General features: G+C 55.6%; 7 protein-coding genes across 7 annotated transcripts; 4 read left to right on the top strand and 3 right to left on the bottom strand.

Annotated features, from left to right (window-relative positions):
• Window positions 1-33: 33 nt before the first annotated feature.
• Window positions 34-2147, top strand: PV07_11922 (uncharacterized protein). Its single transcript, XM_016399398.1, has 2 exons — window positions 34-1090; window positions 1143-2147. The coding sequence occupies exons 1-2, from the start codon at window positions 324-326 to the stop codon at window positions 2023-2025; spliced, it is 1650 nt and encodes a 549-aa protein (XP_016243960.1). The 5' UTR covers window positions 34-323; the 3' UTR covers window positions 2026-2147.
• A 786-nt stretch (window positions 2148-2933) lies between these two features.
• PV07_11921 (uncharacterized protein) lies at window positions 2934-4792 on the top strand. Its single transcript, XM_016399397.1, has 2 exons — window positions 2934-4456; window positions 4554-4792. The coding sequence occupies exons 1-2, from the start codon at window positions 3085-3087 to the stop codon at window positions 4673-4675; spliced, it is 1494 nt and encodes a 497-aa protein (XP_016243959.1). The 5' UTR covers window positions 2934-3084; the 3' UTR covers window positions 4676-4792.
• An 84-nt stretch (window positions 4793-4876) lies between these two features.
• On the bottom strand, window positions 4877-6506 carry PV07_11920 (uncharacterized protein). The gene is made up of 2 exons (XM_016399396.1): window positions 6155-6506; window positions 4877-6064 (listed from the first exon to the last, which is right to left on the bottom strand). The coding sequence occupies exon 2, from the start codon at window positions 5962-5964 to the stop codon at window positions 4975-4977; it is 990 nt and encodes a 329-aa protein (XP_016243958.1). The 5' UTR covers window positions 5965-6064; window positions 6155-6506; the 3' UTR covers window positions 4877-4974.
• A 204-nt stretch (window positions 6507-6710) lies between these two features.
• On the top strand, window positions 6711-10185 carry PV07_11919 (uncharacterized protein). The gene has a single exon (XM_016399395.1). The coding sequence runs from the start codon at window positions 7739-7741 to the stop codon at window positions 9719-9721; it is 1983 nt and encodes a 660-aa protein (XP_016243957.1). The 5' UTR covers window positions 6711-7738; the 3' UTR covers window positions 9722-10185.
• Window positions 10186-10274: 89 nt separating this feature from the next.
• On the top strand, window positions 10275-10685 carry PV07_11918 (uncharacterized protein; the record flags this gene model as incomplete). The annotated part of the gene is made up of 1 exon (XM_016399394.1): window positions 10275-10685. One exon carries the CDS (start codon window positions 10275-10277, stop codon window positions 10683-10685), a length of 411 nt encoding a protein of 136 aa, XP_016243956.1.
• PV07_11917 (uncharacterized protein) lies at window positions 10637-13072 on the bottom strand. Its single transcript, XM_016399393.1, has one exon. It carries the CDS (start codon window positions 12790-12792, stop codon window positions 10897-10899), a length of 1896 nt encoding a protein of 631 aa, XP_016243955.1. The 5' UTR covers window positions 12793-13072; the 3' UTR covers window positions 10637-10896.
• A 625-nt stretch (window positions 13073-13697) lies between these two features.
• Window positions 13698-17629, bottom strand: PV07_11916 (uncharacterized protein). Its single transcript, XM_016399392.1, has 5 exons — window positions 17286-17629; window positions 17189-17229; window positions 17026-17120; window positions 14534-16962; window positions 13698-14478 (listed from the first exon to the last, which is right to left on the bottom strand). Exons 1-5 carry the CDS (start codon window positions 17288-17290, stop codon window positions 14205-14207), a joined length of 2844 nt encoding a protein of 947 aa, XP_016243954.1. The 5' UTR covers window positions 17291-17629; the 3' UTR covers window positions 13698-14204.
• Between the last annotated feature and the right edge of the window lie 234 nt (window positions 17630-17863).

Raw genomic sequence — 17863 nt, 5'->3', positions numbered from 1 at the left:
GGTGCCAACTCTTTATCTTCGACCATGGGCTCTGGCTGGGTGGATTGTTATCAGTGAGCTAAGGACCCTACGATCGTCTGCAACCCTGGGTGCCAGCTATCGCCTGAGATGTGGGTTATAAAGACAATGGCGTCTGCCACATGCTGGAGTCCTGAACCTGATCAACTTGCTGAGGGAGCTTGTCCCTGGGCGACCTTTTCTCTCCAAGCGGTTTTGCCAACGCAGGCCCGATTATTGTTAGAAGCCCCGCCCCCGCATTCTTCAGAAATACGACGAAATCGAGGACTATCTCTGCCTAACAGCGAACCGCCAGAGCACCTAACATGGCGGATACCGAGAATGCGGGTGCTGCTACTCGCAGCATGTCCAAGGATGAAGGTCGCCTGCGCGAGTTGGGCTACAAGCAAGAATTGAAGCGCGACTGGTCGTTGATTCACAATTTCGGTGTCTCTTTCTCCATCATTTCGGTCATCACCGGTATAACGACTTTGTTCAGCTACGGATTGAACACTGGTGGGCCGGGTGTCATGTCTTGTGGTTGGATTGTTGTCTCATTCTTCACCATGTTCGTCGGCTTGGGAATGGCTGAAATTGTGTCTGCGATACCGAGCGCTGGAGGCCCATATTTCTGGGCTGCAATCCTGGCCCCCAAGGCATGGGCTCCGTTTGCCAGTTGGGTTACAGGGTGGTTCAATCTGCTGGGCCAAGTTGCCGTCACCACCGGTATCACCTTTGGCTGTGCAGGTCTTATTTCCACCCTGGCCAGTATCAATGGCTACGAACCAACGGCAGGCAGAACCTTGGGAATCTATGCGGCGCTTTTGACCTCGCACGGCATAGTCAACTCCTTTGGCGTACACATTTTGCGCTATTTGAACAACACCTCCATAATTCTACACTCCTTAGGCGTCTTCAGTTTTGCGGTCGCGGTTGTCGCTAAGGCTCCCCATCATCAGTCTGCCAAATTTGTGTTTGCCACGTTCTACGATGGTACTGGTGATCCAGGCTGGTCGGTTAGGGCATCTTCAGCCTACGTCGCCTGCATTGGTATCCTGATGTCACAGTACACAATTACCGGGTTTGATGCTAGGTGCGCCCATACCTGATGAATCGAGAAATTTCACCTGTTGACTTGTATCTAGTGCGCATCTGTCCGAAGAAACCCAGAATGCGTCCTGGTCGGCGCCTATCGGGGTTCTCATGTCGATTGGCTGCTCAGCTCTCTTTGGCTGGTTTCTCATCCTCTGTCTTCTGTTCAGCATCCAGGATTTTCAGGCCACAATCGGCTCGGTGTACGGGCAACCGGTTCTTCAAATCCTGGTCGATGTGTTTGGCAAAACTAGCGCCATTGTGCTCTTCGTCCTGATCATAATCTGCGTCTGGCACTGTGGTCTGTTCAGCTTGACCTCGAACTCACGAATGATGTTCAGCTTTGCTCGTGATGGCGGCATCCCCCACTTCTTCCATAAGGTGGACGCACGATTTCGAAGTCCCATCCGAACCATCTGGCTCGCGGCAGCACTGGCTTTCCTTCTGGCAGTCCCCAGCCTCGGATCATCTGTGGCATTTGCTGCGGCAACTTCGATCGCAACAATCGGTCTCTATCTATCATATGGGCTTCCCATCTTGATCGGCATGATCAATCCTCAGGGCTTTATTCATGGACCTTTCAATCTCCGATGGGCCTCACGACCTGTGGCACTGATTGCGTGCCTGTGGATCGGTTTCATCACGGTGGTCTTCTGCTTGCCCGAGCTCAACCCTGTCAATTCGCAAACGCTCAATTACACTCCGGTGGCGGTGGGTATTATTGCCGTCTGGTGTCTAGCCAGTTGGTTCTTGTGGGCTAGAAAATGGTTCAAGGGTCCCATTCGACAAGTGGAGGCCGAAGTGGCCGGGGTCAATGTTGACGATCCAGATGCAATGGACCGAGCTGAACGTGAAGGGCGGATTCCTGAACTCGACGATCCTCAGGTTGGCAACGAGAAGAGCCTCCTAGCTACTATGAAGCAGAATTACAATTGAGGTCCCGAAAGAGGATACCCAGGTGGAGGAGGAATATAGGGCTATATACCCCGGTAGTCACCCATGGATCATTGACATCCGTTGCACCAGAATGCCACACCATCAGGATACATGACCGACCCGAGTTCCGGAGTATTTTACTCTTCCCTTTGCTTTGGTGACATCAACAACGTTTTCAGACAAGTGTCAGATTCTCGTATAGACTGACTGACTGCTCTGCCTCGAGAAGCCAGTCACGTACATTCAGCCACCAGCCTTTCCTTTGGTCTGAGCTTCATTGTCCTCGATTCTACACCATTTGTTCGTCTGTGGCGAGTGGGCTTACTAGTCACATTACCTGGGCAGTGTTAGGCTTTGGTGATCATATCCCTGGCACCGAGGCACGAGCCCTTCGCCGTGGTTCCCAAGCTGACTCGGCAGCCCACAGCGGGGTCGACGAAGAAGGAAGAGGTGGGGGAGGCTGTCTTGACTCCTGAGCAACATGATGAATGCTGGCTATACTGCTGCCTGCCTGGATTCCAAGAGTCTGTGTGTTCCACGTATTCGTAACCAACATGCTTGAACATTACTAATGTCCCCAGCATCAACCACGGCGAACGATACGAGGAGGCGACCGAGTCATCATGAGGCTTCCACGGTAGCATGGCAAGAAAACCAAGGCTGATGGCAGCCCCACGAGATTGGCAAGTTGGAGATGAGCGTTGCCAACACCATCCCCCCCTCCGGCCGAACGAGCAGGTAATGGGGACCTCGCTGCGCCCATTGGGTGTCAGTCCACCCAGGGATCACTTTGCTCGACGGGCCTGAGTGAGAAGTCTATATACCTAGCCGCTTAGGTGCTGGCGGCGACGAGTATATATATCTAACTCTCTGCTGGTCGTTCTGGCTGTGCTCCGCTATCGGCTGAGGGGACAACATTTTATTCCTTCTGATAGAGCCCTCTTGACGTCGATCGGTGACTGTGGCTGGCGCTAGATTAGAACTGATCTGTTGTTGCTCCTCCGCTATACAACTACCCACACATAGATCCATCGCATAGCGGGTTGGCACTGAGTTATCATGGGCTCCATCACACAGTCCTCCAAGCGGAGCATCACCAACGACGATATCTCGAGTCTCAAGTCTCTGCTATCATCGACCAAGGCCACAGTCCTCACTCCCCAGGACGACGCTTACTCGGCCTCGATAAAACGCTGGTCTAGCGCCGCCCAGAAACCAGCGGGAGTTGTCGTCGTCCCCACCAACGCAGACGAAGTCGCCAGCGTGGTCAAGTATGCCACTGACCAGGGCATTGACCTTGCCGTCAAGGGCGGCGGCCATTCGACTGCCGGCGTCAGCAGCACAAATGGCGGGTTGCTGATTGACCTGAACTCCAAGATGAGGCACGTCGACGTCGACCTGGACAAGAAATTGTTCATCATTCAAGGCGGCGCTGCGTGGGGCGACGTGGACCAGGCCGGCGTGAAGCATGGCCTGGCGACTGTTGGTGGCACGGTCGCGGATACGGGAGTCGGCGGGCTGACGCTGGGAGGTGGCTACGGATGGCTCTCGGGCCAGAAGGGGTTGGTGATTGATAACCTGGTGGAGTGCACGATCGTGCTCGCGACAGGAGAGATCAAGAAGGCCAGTGAGAAGGAGAACCCGGACCTGTTCTGGGCCCTGCAAGGGGCAGGACAGAACTTTGGCGTGGTGACCGAGTTCGTCCTCAAAGCCTACGACCAGGGGGACGTCTTTGCTGGTATGCTCATCTACCCACCCGCGCCGGAGATCATTGAGAAGGTCGTCACCGCTACCAACGACCTGTACACCCCGGACGCGCATGGGAAGACCAAAGTCGCCGGCCGCGGCGCCGGGGGCATCGCCTTCGCTCGACCTCCACCGGCCGAGGGCAAGGTGATGCTGCTGGCCGTCATCATCTACTTCGGCAGCGAGGCCGAGGCCAAGGAGAAGTACAAGGCGCTGTACGACATCGGGCCCGTGGTGGACACGACCGCCATGGTGGCGTACCCGGTCATCAACACGGTGCTGGCGCCGCCGATCGGACTGCGCGCGAGCATGAAGGGCACGTCCTTCACCATGCCCATCCGGCCGGGGTTCGTCGCCGAGGTGCTGGCCGAGTACACCCGGTTCACCGACGGCAACGACGACACGGGCATCAGCCTCGTGCTCTGGGAGGTTTACGACCCGAACCAGGTCGTGGCGCACGACGAGGGCAGCTTCGCCAACCGCGGCTGGCACCTCAACGGCATGATCTGCCCGATCTGGACGAAGGAGGAGCACGATCCCGCCTGTCGCCAGTGGGCCCGCGACCTGACCGCGCTGTTCAAGACCGAGCTCGAGCATCAGGCCAAGGAGACCGGCGCGGGCGTTGATGGCGGAGTCGGCCTCAAGGGCAAGAAGGGCGCCACCATGCTCTACGGGAACTATGATCGTGAGTGTTTCTCGTGTTTTCCAGCATTTCCTCTTCCCGTTCCTGGCCCCTTGGATAGTAGTCGAATATCGAGACTAACAGAAGACTCCCTGGGCAGAATACGACGAGAAATCCCGCGACATCTTCGGCGAGAACTATGCGCGCCTGCAGAAGCTCAAGGCCCAGTACGACCCGACCAACATGTTCAACAAGCTCTTCGCGGTCACGCCGCAGGCATAGCCGGCTCCATACCTATATATCCATACATACATGTACGCAATCAGAGCAGGGGGTTACACCAAGGCTGTTCGCTTTATAACTTTGTACTCACTTAGACGCCCTTCTGCGGTATTTGGCCATGTCATCTACGGGGCCTTGTCCGCCCCGTGCTTCATATTTGCCGCGAATCTATGCTCTACTCTGCACAAGCCATTTCTGATATATCGAATCATGTGTCTGTATTCACTTATTACTTAACGCTATGTCCTTATCCGCGTGAGAAGTTCTGGTTCATCTTTTGGGACAGAGGTAGGATTGTCTCAACGCTTAATCACAATCTTGCCGCCCGCGTTGTGGCTTTCCAACAACTCGTGCGCCTTCTGGATGTCCTTGTAGTCGAACACGTACGTCGGCTTCGCATCCCACGCGCCCCGCTCGATCTTGTCCGCGATCTCCTGCAAGGGGATCTTCTCCAGCGGGAAATCCTCCGTGCCGACCACCTTGCTGTGGAACAGGCTGAAGTGCACGCCGGAGTCCATCTCGACCATCGGGTTGAAGTCCTTGACCGGCGCGAGGCCGCCGAGCCACCCTGCCTGGAGCATCCGGCCGCCGGGGCGCGTGAGGCGGATGGAGTCGAGAAGGGCGACGTTGCCGATCAGATTGAGCGTCTTGTCGAATTTGCGGTCGGGGACGAATCGCGGGCTGAGCGGGTTCTCCTCGAGAATCGCGTCCTCGACACCCATCTTCTTCAGCATCTCGAACCGCTCCCGCCGCCTCGTGGTTGCCGTGACTTTGGCCCCCGCGTTCACGGCGAGGTGCACGGCCGCTTGGCCGATCGTGCTTGTCGCGCCGCGGATCAGGATCCTCTCGCCCTCGTGCAGGTCAAGGACGGTGAAGAGGCACGAATACGCCGTGGAATACACCTCGGGCAGCGCGGCGAGTTGTTCCCAAGGCAGGTTGGTCTTGATTTTCACCACGTTCGCGAGGGGGACGTTGACGAATTCGCCATATCCGCCGGGTCGGTTTCGGCCCATCCCGCCCATCACCCCGACCACTTTGTCGCCCTTCTGGAACTTGCCCGAGGGATCGGCCTCGACAGTGCCCACGCATTCGAGCCCGGAGATGGGATTCCATTCGTCCCATTCGCCCTTGCGCATGTGCATTTCGGCATGGTTCAGGCCGAATGCTTTGACGTGCACGAGCACCTCGCCCGACGTTGGTGTGGGTTTAGGGACGGTCTTGTGTTGTAAAACTTCTGGCCCTCCGAAGGCAGTGATGACGATGGCTTGCATTGTTTCTTGGTTGGACATGGCTGAGAGGTAAAAGGTGTAAGAGTAGGTAGATTCGTGAAGTGATTTTATATTGTGCTATTGTCAGTCTTTGGATGTACCGGGGCTCGATTTTTTTCTCCTGGTGGATGGTTATTTAGGAAGCTGATTGCATTGCCTTTTGATCTGATGAAGGGACGGTCCATGCGTTTATATCTTTGTTCAAACTCACCAAGGGCATTCTGTCAACATCATTGCTTGTTGAACGTTCTGCTCTCCGAACTGCAAGGCTTGGGACCGTTGAATACGAACACAGATGCACGAGCAAGGATGAGGTGTTACCTTTTTCGTCACAAGCGCATCTCAATGGCAGCGAAGTAGAGGCAGCGGCTAGTATCCGACGCGATGACAAGTGGTTTAAGTTCGTCGAATGCCAGCCCAGGACGCGCCGGGAAGCTGTGAGTTGCTGGATTAAGAGTACGTTCCATCAGCAAGGCTGCCCCTCGCAGGGCGGCATTGACGCAATCATGGCATGAACGGGGGAGTTGTCTGTAATTGAGTTGATGGAAAAGCTGACAAAGGCTGCGTCTGCGAGAAACCTTCGTCGGCAGTGATGCGGGCGATTGCTGCTTTTATGGTGACGTAGCGACTGCGCACTCAACCCGTCCCAATGCGGAAGGCTTCCCGCCTGCGCAGACATAGGACAGTCAAAAGCGGCAACCTGCGCGGTTTTTCGATATACGCTGTTTGAACGTCTTGCCCTGCGCCGCTCTCGCAAGAGCAGGTGGAAAACATATTGCAATACTCGATGCTCGTCTTCTGATTCCCCCTCCGCATGCTGCTCTCATACCTACGAAAAGGAAGCCTACGTGCACCCCAACCCACTTCGGCATGCCTACGAGTGAGCTCACGCCTAGCTGCCGCGGGATCCCCACCCGGGCTTCGCTAGCTGTCGGTCTAAAACGCTCACTCACTCTGCAGCAGACACCTCTCAGCCCATGTTTCGTTGAAGCAACTTGTCGAGACGCTGGAGGGGCACGAGCTCGCCAAAGGAAGATTCTATGCGCGAGGAAGCAGCATCGTTACATTTTGCCATGGTCAGTTGCCAGAGCATGAGGTCGAAAGCCGTCCCCCCTTAGCGATGGCGGAACGCCCGGCTATGCCAGCCGACCGAGCCTCTAATCGATACGCGCCGGCCGTGGTGGCTATTGCGCGATTGCCTAGCTTCGTGGGCGCAAACGGCAGCTATATCTCTCAACACCCTCGTCGCTTTAGCAGGCTATACCGAGTACGTCCCTGCCGCGCCTCAAGGGCTGATTGACTAGCTGGGAACATGCCCCAAGCTCCTGAGTACCATCAATGTCTCACTTCGTCAAGTTGGCACCTGACCGCTGGGGGCGATGTTTTCAAGCCACGGCCGGGATATGGCCTGGCCGCCAAGGCTCTATTCACTGAAGAACAACACCAACCCCCAAAGAATACCAAATCCTCGAGGGACGGCGTTTGGGAAGCAATCACAGACTCGAAATACGCGCTCAGGTCTAGGCAGACGTCCCCCTAGGGATCCAGGTTGGATCGCATCGCCATAAACTGTCGACTTTCTACTCTGGTGGAAGAGACTTGAATCGACGAGGGTCTAAAATTAGTTAGACCTGGGGTGCTACGATAGAGTTGTACGAGATAACAATGAACCTTGCAAGGCATACTCGGTGGCGGTGGTATCCCCACCAGCCTCCTCTACAAAAGTACAAAGAGCACCGCACAGGTCAGTCCACACGACCTCGCTACAGCTCTTACTGCTTCCCTGGTGTCAACCATGACCTCGACGCCTGACAGACGTATTTTGACACCTCGCAGTCGAACGTCTGCCTTCCAGCGGAGCCCAGCATTTGCAGATGTCAATTCATTCGTTTTGAAGGTGAATCTTGACGACGCTCCGAAGACTCCCTCTCCAGCTACACCCCAGTTGGAGTGGTCTGAATCGCCGCCAGCGACTGAGGACCCTCCCACTCCTGCAAATAACTTCGAGCCTGACAATCTCACACTCTTTCCGGATTCTCCTCTCGCAGCTCGCAAGACCGTTCTCGAACAAAACGTTATCCCTCTGTATACCCCTTCGCAGCCTGATTCAGATGTGCCGGAGCAACTATTGTCACAACTACACAGTGAGACCGGTCGAAGCAAACGGCTTTTCCAGAATGAGCTCTCCAGGGCGACTTTGGACGCCTCCTCTCAGCTGCCATCACTCCCCTCAAGTGGCCGTCCATCTAATCCTGCTCAGCCCTTGATCAAGGTTGAAGAAGAGGAAGAGTTGTCCTTGAAAACATCCCTACAACCTTTCTATATCAGCCCCAGTCAAACTGCATATCGCAATGATCCCGCAGGCAGGGTCGCTGCCGTTGCGGTTGGCATCAAACAAGAAGATCGTCCGGTTTTATCTGACGACTTTGCGGCCACTGCAACTCTGGCCGACACGGTCGCGACCACATCCGCAACTGAACCTTCTCCTCAGCACTCTGAGAAGAAGAAACCTTTATCACTCTCGTTAGTATGGTCATTGACCACGAAGCTGTCCACCATCTTGCCTTTTGAGGCAGTTGAAAGATTCGACTCCAAGCCGCTGCAATGCGTTGCAACAACAAAGGAGGGCGAAAGATGCCAAAGGTCGGTCGCGCTTACAGCGCATAAATCCTTTAGCACGGAACTGCGAACGGCACTCTCGTCATTGGAACGCTCGTTCGATTTTGGAGCCTTTGCAGAACATATGGGCCCACTAATTGAAGGTATATTATGTGCACAGTCGCACAGAAAACCGGCTAGGAAGTGTTTGGAAGAATTATGCTCCTACTCCTGGCGACCACGGGATATAGCCACCACGAAACCACACCAAGCCAAGGCTATTGCAGACGGCATTGAGAGTATATTCAGACTCTGGACCGCGGCTTTGGTGATACCTCCGACAGCTGCCGAAGAAACGCCCGTCCCAATAAAGGAAGAACTTGTTGCTGTGCGAAGCACACCTTGCTCTGCATCTGCCCCGTCTGCACCGGAAACGGAACTGGAATCTACGGCCTTTCACTATGCCAGTCCGAAAGCAACGGTAACGTCAAACGCCACGAAGCTGCATGCCACAGATAAAAATTCCACTATAGCATTGGGAGGAATAGCAACTAGGACCACATCGAAGCCGACTCTTCAGTCGACTCACTTGAACCACAAATTTGAGAAGTTTCGTTACTCTAAGGAAAAGCGAAACGCTACGCCCCAGGAATTGATTCGCCAGACCCTTCTGAAACCCTTAACGAAGGCAGACATGCGGCGTTCAGGATTTATATACGTCTTCTGGCATCCGGGCAGCTTGGGTTACGTCAAAATCGGCTACGCTACGGACGTGGAGGAGAGACTTAAAAGGTGGCGAGGGCAATGTGGATTCGAGCTCGAGCAGCACAAGAGTCAAGAATCGAGGCCCATCGCGCGGGTCCGCCATTTACACCGAGTCGAGTCGCTTATTCACGCCGAACTCAAAGACTACCGGGTGTTCGAGCCACGGTGCAGGGGGTGCGGGATAAGCCATAAGGAGTGGTTCGAGGTCGACCCGAACTATGCTCTGAAGGTAGTGGAAAAATGGACCAGTAGGTCTCTTTACTCTGGGGGCGTTTTGGATCCCAGTATCATGGAGGAAATTGACAACCTGTGCGAACTGACCAAAGCCGAGACCTACCCTCCACGGCAACATCCCAAAAAACATCCCAAAAAGCCCACACGGAAGCATAGTGGTCGCCATCGTAATTCAAAGTAATGCTACTGCAGCACAAGGTTTGCTCTGTTGGCTTGAGCGAAGGTTGGACCGTTAGAGACGGAGAGACAAAATAGTCGACGTTGAGGTTGTTTCATTTGCCAATTTAACCGCAACGGACATCACGTATTCTTGCAGAGGATATCTTCATTCGTCGTGTATAAGATGCTTTATATCCGGCCGAGGATACAAAGGACGACGGATATAGCGGATTCAATCTATCGCCGGCGTTCTGGTGAGTTTGTCCTTTTAGGGTTCCTCCTCGGGCACGGCCAAAAGCCAAATGAGACCGACGTCCAGAGATTGAAAAGGTGAGAGATAGCAGTTCGTGGGTACAAAACCGGCACTGTCAGTTCTGTATCTGCAATATCTCTCTGGCTCTTGTCGAGCTTGGACGGGGTCGGGCAACCGAGAGACACGGGAAGAAAGCAAGACGCGACTGGCACGACAGGTCTTCGAATCCTGCGACTCATATATATATATATATATATATATACACACACACACACACGTACATATACACATTAAACACCGCCACGTCCACATCCTCTCAATCATGTCCGTGGAGCCCCAATCCCGACCGCAGACGCAGACGCAAACACAACCGCCTGGCAAGACGCCCCAGCTCACGCTCTTCGTCGACTTCCACGTCCTGCCGGACCAGATCGAGGCGTTCAAGGCCGCGCACCGCCCCGTCTGGGCCGCCTGCGCCGCCGAGCCCGCGTGCCTGCTGTTCGACGTGTTCCACGACGCGGCGGACCCGACGCACGTCCGCCTCGTCGAGGTGTGGGCCGCGGACCGCGCGTGGTTCGAGGCCCACCAGCTCACCAAGCCCTACTACGCGACGCTGTGGGAGCGCAGCCGGCCGACCTGGCGGCGCGAGGTCGAGATCGCGTACTTTGAGCGCGAGGGCGAGGGGTGTGCGTACCGCAGCGGGTACTTGGACGGGGGGAGGCGGATGGATTGAGGGCCTTGCTCCCCCTACCGAGACCGGTAGAGTCGATGGATGTCTATGAGATGTATGTAGGCATGTAGGGGCATGGCCTGCTTAGTACCGATTTTGGCTGGGTGATCCTTCTGTCCCACACGGGCCCTGACCAACTCCCATAACCCCCTTTCCTTACGTGTCCACAGGGCCTCCCTAGCTATCTATATCCATCACCGGAGTCAGACCCCCGCTACTTCCCCACCGCCAAATCGAGCAGCGCGGTAAAATTCGGCGTGCCCAGCCCCGTGACGGCATCCCACCCCTTGACAGCCTTCCACCCGGCCCCAGGGACGCCCGGCGCATCCTGGCCCGAGTTAGTCACGTTGTCGCAGCCGTGGGACGACCCCTGGGTGATGTCTGTGAGCGCCCGCGCCCCGACGGCCCGGCCGTACAGCCAGGGGTTCAAGAAGCCGAGCGGGCTCTGGCCGCGGGACAGGCGCTCGGAGTTGATGTTGGCGATGATGGCGGCCCAGGTGGGCGCCGCGGCGCTGGTGCCGCCGCTCAGCTGCTCCGCGCCGAGGTGGAAGATGGGGAACGTGGTCCAGGCCTGCGCCGCGACGTCCGGGATGCCCCTGCCGGTGGTGTTATACAGGCCTTTGAACGCGCCCTTGACCGTGGTGTTCAGGTACGTCGCGACCGGCGCGCGCTGGTAGTCCGGCCGGGCGAAGACGTCGCTGAAGCCGCCGCCGGACAGCTGCTCGGCGATCTCGGGCTGCACCTGGCCCGTGCCGCCCACGCTGGTCACCCAGGGACAGCTGGCCGGGAACTGCGGCATGAACCGGGTCCGGTTGCGCCCGTCGTTGGTCATGCAGCCGTCGCCGGGCCCGCCGTCGCCGCTGGACGTGATGACGCTGACGCCGCGCGCCCCGAGCCGCGCGAACAGCTGGCACACGCTGAGCATGTAGGACAAGGGATGGGTCTGCTCGTCCTCGCCGTACGAGATGCTGATCACCTGCGGCAGCCTGTCGCGCGTCAGATTGACCATGTACTGCAGGTACTCGAGGAACGGCTCCTGCTCGTTCAGCGCGCCGGGGATGTCGGGCAGCTGCAGGTCGTGGATCAGCGGGCCGCGGCCGCCGACCTTGTAGAAGTCGACCGGCGTCGGGTACGACAGCGTCAAGCCGTATTGGACGTCCATGTTGGCCTCCGAGGCCCAGGCCGCGTCCGTCGACTGGTTGTTGACCCCGCCGTTCACGGACGTGATGGAGAAGTTGGCGCCCCGCGCGTACGGCGCCCACTTGTCGACGAACAGCGCCAGGTCCGAGCGGAGCACGTTCTGGCTGGCGAAGGCGGGGATGCCGAGTCGCGAGCCCGAGCTGGCGTTGGCGCGGAAGTTGCCGATGCCATAGAGTGCACGGATACAGTCTGGCGAGGTGGTAGTGTTGCAGTATGTTGCGTTCAGTTTGGTTGCCGACCCGTAGACGGGGATCGAGTTGGTCGTTGGACCGGGCTGCTGGGCCGCGCGGGCACGGGCGAAATGCGTCGTCGGCTGGATCATCTGGATGTACGGATGGAGCCTGTCGGGGACAGAGTACTCGAGTGTGCGAATGCGCCAGCTCTTGTCTCGAGGGTGGTGGAAGAAGTAGAAGGTTGTGTCCAGCAGAGTTTCCGCCTGCATGACGGTGGTGTTGACGCCGATCCAGTCTCCATTGTCTTCGATCCCCTCGGCCGCAATGCCCTGTTCCTCGAGCCAGGAGAGCACGGCATTGGAGGTTGCCCGCTCGGGACGTAGTAGTGCATTGAGCTCGTGCGCGTCGTAGTGTTGGCCGTAGAGTTCGTGGTCAGGGTCGGAGATCCTCAGCAACTGTTCCTGGAGGAAGGCGTGCTTGTCATCCTGGCGAATCGCAATATGGAGTTTGAGACGGGCGAGTGCTGGTGCTGGTGCCCCTCGATACCAACCGTCAGGGACGTCGGCGAGGTGCTCGAATACCTTGGGTCGGCAGCTTGGGACGGCGCCTGCGAAGCTGGTAAGTACTATAGCACATAGCACAAATGGCCTAGTAAAGTTCAACATTGCCAATGACTGCAGTTTCTGGACGAGGCTTCCGAGGCTTCCGAGGCTCTGGGAGCTGTGATGTTGTTTCATGCGTTGAGGTACGTTCTCATGCCCACCCTATATGTCCCGTTCGATCGCTACGAGGCTGTGTAGTTTGGGATCCAGGCTGATCCACAATTAGGCCGAGTATTGCTAGGTTTGATGAGGAAGTTCAGACCCAAAGCCGAACTCCACAGATGCGGCCGCCGGTCATATGCAGGGTGGTCGATATGATGTTGCCTGGTACGAGGGCGACCATCTCTCACGAGAGACGCAGACTGTCCCTAGATAGGCAAATGTGTGCCTCTGTGCGGAGGAACTCGACCTCTCTGCCCGCGAAGAGACTCAGAGTATTGCTTCTGCCTGGCAGGATCACAAGCTTACCGTTGCCGTCCTGCCGTCGATGCCGAGTATGGGGTATTGTCATCTTGTGGAGAGACCGAGTCTTGAGCAGGGGCAGGGTGCAATTCCTGGACTGAGCGAACGCCGATGCTGATCGTCTAGGCAACCTCGATCGCTTCCATGTTCTCCCTCATCCGCGTCTCTAGAGTGCCGTGGGAGTTGTAACGAATCAGACATCTCCCCAGTGACACTATTTCGGATTCAAATCTCAATCGATCCACTGGCAAGGTTCGTGGGCATAGCGGCGAGGAGGGATTTTCCTTGCGGGCTGAGGTCCCTGAGTTCGGGGGCGAAGACCACAAGTGGGTTTCTTCCTGGGCTTGGGGATTGACCTGTGATGCTTTGTACGGAGCTGTTGGTCAGCCGTGGGACTTATGAATGGCACTGCCTTCTTACCTTTACTGGTATGGGCATTAGATAGAGCATAACGCACCTGCTCATCCTTCACTGAGCTACACATCCCGACGACGTCTTGTGGAAAAGCAGGAGTGGTTTTGGTGTTATATCCTTGAAATTCAGCCACAGAGAGCAAGACTCAAGAAACGAAGACATGATAAATATAATGAGCAGAGAGGGTGACAATTCCTCCTCCTGACTTAATACACCAAGAAGCAGTCGTTGAGCATCTTGTCCTGGAGATAGAAGCCTGAAGATCCGAAGAACAGTATAGCCCACACTCCCCATAAAGCACATCTACCCAAGTCATGTTGATGACCAGTCGTTGATACAGACAGTCTACCACTTCTACTCTTCGCGGAATTGTCTAGCTTCAGACAAATGTACAAAAACCGGTTCAGGAAAGGGGCCATCTTGCAGGTCATGTATCCCATCACAAATCAACCAAAAGCCCTCGTAAAAAACAAGAAGTCGCCGTCGCTCATGATGCATAAAAACTCGGATAGCAAATGGAGCCTGTCAGTCAGTCCAGCATATCAAACGTCCAGCCCTAGTGCCGATTGTAGTCTGTGATGCACCTTCTCTGCACCCAAACTCTGCCAAGCCCCAGCGCCAACATCCAGTGCAAATCAGTGAAAGATATATTTCGCGGTTGCTCCCCGGTTTCATCGATTGGTGTTGAAAAACCAACTGCTCCGTTTGTTACCTCCTTCTGATCCGCTCAGGGTCGAGATGATCGGTAAGCTGGGTGCTCCATTTGCTCCGTCAAGGTTCGATGGTGCACCACCGCCTCCACGTAGCGGTTTGGCAATCCGTGCACCGGCGTTCATGAGGCTGTTGAATCCACCGGTTGCACCAGCTCCAGCCGTGGCCATGTTTCTGGACGATACCTTGGCTGCTTCGAGACGTTCCTTTACTGCGGCAAGTTGTGCTTCGAACCTGTGAGGCGCTGTTAGTTCTCGAGTCTCGTGCCAGCACACGGACAACTACATACCTGTGGTTGGCGGCGGTCAATTTGTCTTGGCTGTCGGCCAACAGGCTCTCCAGACTCAGTATCCGTTCGTTTCGGGCAATCAGTTTTCGCTCCGCGATCGCGACTTCCTTCTTCAGGCTCGTGTTCTGATCGACCAGCTGCCTCTGCACCACCGTGAGTTGCTCGAGGTTGCGCTCCAAAAATGCCATCTTCTTCTGTTGCTGGCGGTTGTTGCTGGACCGGAGCACGTTGTTGTATTGTTCCCGCGTCTCGTCGAGCGAAATCTCCAATTCCACCACTCGCTCGCACCGGTTCTGCAGATCACGCATCAGGTTCTTCTTCATTGATTCAAAATCGGCGATTTGTTGTTGCAAGGTCTTGCTTGTGACGCCGTTGGCCACGCCAGCACCATTGGCAGTTCCCCGGGACTGGAGATCCGTGATGCTCTTCTGCAACCGCTCAATTTCTTGCGACTTGTGCGCTAGCTGGTCTCGCAGGTCGTGGACAAGCTCGCTTTGCGTATCCCTTCGATCCGAGAACAATTGCTCCAGTCGCCCTTTGACATCTTCTATATCTTCGGGACCAAGGTTTCGAGTCAACAACTCCTCATAATCCTGTTGCACCGCCGACAGTTTCTCTTCCAGCGCGATCGTGCGGTCCTCGTGATCGTCCTCGGCGCGTTCATTTAGAGATTTCTCTGCCTGTCGAACTAGCATCTGCGATTCCAGCAATTTCGAGCGTAGATCTTCCAGAACATGGCTCGGTACAGCCTCGCCATTGAGGCTCGCAGCGTGCAAGGCGTCGACTTGATCGAGCATCTCTCGCATGCGATCCTCATTGTCGGAGAATGCGCTGTCACCGAGGTCAAAGCCCGCCATCATCTTGGCCATTTTCTCTTTCTTTTTGCGATCCTTTTCGTCCAGAGCCGCCGTGGTCTCTTTGGCGCTCATCTTGAGTTCTAACAACTGCTGTTTGACTGAAATCAGCTCCGCCTCTAATTCCGAGTTCGCATCTTTCAAGCCCTCCATCGTGATCGCATCTTCCTTGCTCTGGTACGACAGCTTCTGGAGCTCCAGTTGGGTCTTGTTCAGTTTATCCGCCATGGTCTCATTCTCCTTGGATGTTCGCATGGCGCCATCCTTGTATGATTTGAGCTCCTCTCGGGCCTCTTGAAGGCTACGCTCCGCGTTGGCGACCTGTGTCTCCTTCTCGGTAAGCTGATCTTGAAGTTCATTTTCTCGTCGCAAAAATTCCTCTCGCTCATCCTTCTCGAGTATAATGCTGGGTGTACTTGATCTTTCGCCAGTCCGGGAATCGGGTCTACTGGGGGTGTCTGATCTGAGAAGTTCCGAAGGTGCTCTTGAGGGCGTGTCTGGTCTTGCCTTGGCTTCCGACTTCTGTCCTGAACCGCCCAACGGAGGCACCCATTTTTCTTTGGGAACCGTCTCGCCCTTTCGCCAAAGCTGTAACTCCGAATCCAACGAGGCAATATACTTCTCAAAGGTCATGGTCTGGTTCTGAGCAAGCTTGAGCTGGCGCTTGAGCTCCGCCGGACTCAACTCGGCGTTGATCTTGGCCTTGTTCTTGATCGTCTTTGCTCTCATACCGAATCGTAGGGTGCTGACGGTTTCGGCATCATTGTAGCTGCTGGGGGAACAATTTATAATCAGGGTTGTTCTCGAATTACCGCCCAAACTTTCTTGCAGAATCCTGGTCAACTTGGAGTCTCGATAGGGGACATGTGTTGATTTGCCGTCAGTCAGGGCATTGATGACCATACCCAGCGCGCTTAAACTTTTGTTGATCTTCTTCGCTTCTTCTAATGTCTGTCCGCTGGCGCCCGTCTTGCCGACCTTTTCTGAACCTGCCAAGTCCACAAGATATAGCATCCCGCTCTTTTGCGACCCGGTGTTGACATCTTTCTGATTTATGGTAACCAAGAATATCGAATGCGAGCGTGATGACTCCAAATTCATGTTGGTGGATGCCGTGACTCTTGATCTCTGGCCCAGATGCATCGCAGTATAGACTTCCTCCACCGTGTTGACATAAATTTCACGCAGCCCTTTAACGTACGGCCCCCTTGGTCCTTCGTTGATGGGAAGATTGTCCATGACGGGGTTCAGCAAATCGCGTATCCGTTCCATGTAAATTTCCAGGTAGGAGATGCCGACGGTGTATTCAATTTGCGCCGAACCGTGGACAAGGATGGAATCAAATATTTGTTCGGTGATGCGAGGAATTATACCCTTCTTGTCCGAATCGTCCATGTCTCCCATCATTGTATAAGACTTTCCAGCACCCGTCTGGCCATAGGCGAAGACGGTGCCGTTGTAGCCATTCATGACATCTTCCACCGTAGACCTTATGGAGAAATCGAATATGTCGGCTTGTTGGGAGGACATGTCAAAGACTCGATCGAAGGTGAAGGGGGCATTGGTTTCGGAGGACTATAGAGGGAATGAGCTGAGTGTCTCGTGCGAAGAGGTCGAGTCGACTGGGGGGCACGTTACCTGAAGCTGGACCGTGTCCTCGCCCGTGAACTGGACAACAGGTTGGCCTCCATTTGCGAGTTCGACTTTGTTCTGAGGACGGAAACGGGCAACAACTGATAGAGGAAGTCAGCGAGGGATTGAACTATACGCTCGCCGAAGGAGATCGAGGACGAGGTCTCACCTTTGATGTTGTTCCCGCCTCCGCTACTCCCTGCGGCAGAACTATAATTTGTGGTCAGCGCCGACATGTTCAGAAGGTGTGGTTTGCTGTAGCATACGCCATGTTTTATTCAAGACTCGAAGGTGTCAATCTGGCCAGGAGGAAAGCATCAGTTCTGTGAAGGGTTGGCCCGACTGCGCGGGTCAAAGTGGTAAACAGGGCAAATTCAGGGTCGCGCCGCCCCAATGTTGACGGATCGGCCGCGATTGGCAGATTCGAACTGAGAGAGAGAGACAGATGGCCAGAAATGAGAGCGCAGTCCAAGTACGATATTCGACGGCGAGCGTTCCGTGGATGCTGTTAACGAGATTTCCGCTTTGGTTGGAGACACAGCATGAACTAGAAGTGGGCAAGGGTGTCAGGCACACACGCGCGGTGCAGATGCAAAGTGCCAGACGTGCCTGCAGCAACACCCTGGTTTTTTCTTCCCTGTTTCTCGGCCTTGTCTTGTTGACGCGCCAGCCTGGTGACTTAGAGTTGGATGGAACCTTTACCCCCCGTGGCCCCCCCGAACCTGCAGCTAGGGGTCTAGGATGCCTACAGCCCTCCCCCCCTTGTCGCCTCTGGGCTGCAACCGCCCCTTCGCACTCATCCTCGCCCTCATCCTCGGTCTCGCCCGACGATACCCGTGACTTC

This window comes from Cladophialophora immunda (genome assembly GCF_000835495.1).
Source record: "Cladophialophora immunda strain CBS 83496 unplaced genomic scaffold supercont1.7, whole genome shotgun sequence".
Lineage (NCBI taxonomy): Eukaryota > Fungi > Ascomycota > Eurotiomycetes > Chaetothyriales > Herpotrichiellaceae > Cladophialophora > Cladophialophora immunda.
The sequence above is the reverse complement of the archived record's forward strand: the minus strand, read 5'-3'. Positions and strand labels throughout refer to the sequence as shown.

Bases quoted from the DNA above. Each gene is read 5' to 3' on its own strand.
- PV07_11916 (XM_016399392.1), bottom strand. The intron at 17,121-17,188 runs GTGAGACCTCGT...TTCCTCTATCAG, and splicing joins AGGCGGGAACAACATCAAAG to TTGTTGCCCGTTTCCGTCCT. The intron at 14,479-14,533 runs GTATGTAGTTGT...AGCGCCTCACAG, and splicing joins TTGACCGCCGCCAACCACAG to GTTCGAAGCACAACTTGCCG.
- PV07_11921 (XM_016399397.1), top strand. From the start codon at position 3,085: ATGGGCTCCATCACACAGTCCTCCAAGCGGAGCATCACCAACGACGAT. The intron at 4,457-4,553 runs GTGAGTGTTTCT...CTCCCTGGGCAG, and splicing joins GCTCTACGGGAACTATGATC to AATACGACGAGAAATCCCGC.
- PV07_11917 (XM_016399393.1), bottom strand. From the start codon at position 12,792: ATGAAACAACATCACAGCTCCCAGAGCCTCGGAAGCCTCGGAAGCCTC.
- PV07_11919 (XM_016399395.1), top strand. From the start codon at position 7,739: ATGACCTCGACGCCTGACAGACGTATTTTGACACCTCGCAGTCGAACG.
- PV07_11920 (XM_016399396.1), bottom strand. From the start codon at position 5,964: ATGTCCAACCAAGAAACAATGCAAGCCATCGTCATCACTGCCTTCGGA.
- PV07_11922 (XM_016399398.1), top strand. From the start codon at position 324: ATGGCGGATACCGAGAATGCGGGTGCTGCTACTCGCAGCATGTCCAAG. The intron at 1,091-1,142 runs GTGCGCCCATAC...ACTTGTATCTAG, and splicing joins ATTACCGGGTTTGATGCTAG to TGCGCATCTGTCCGAAGAAA.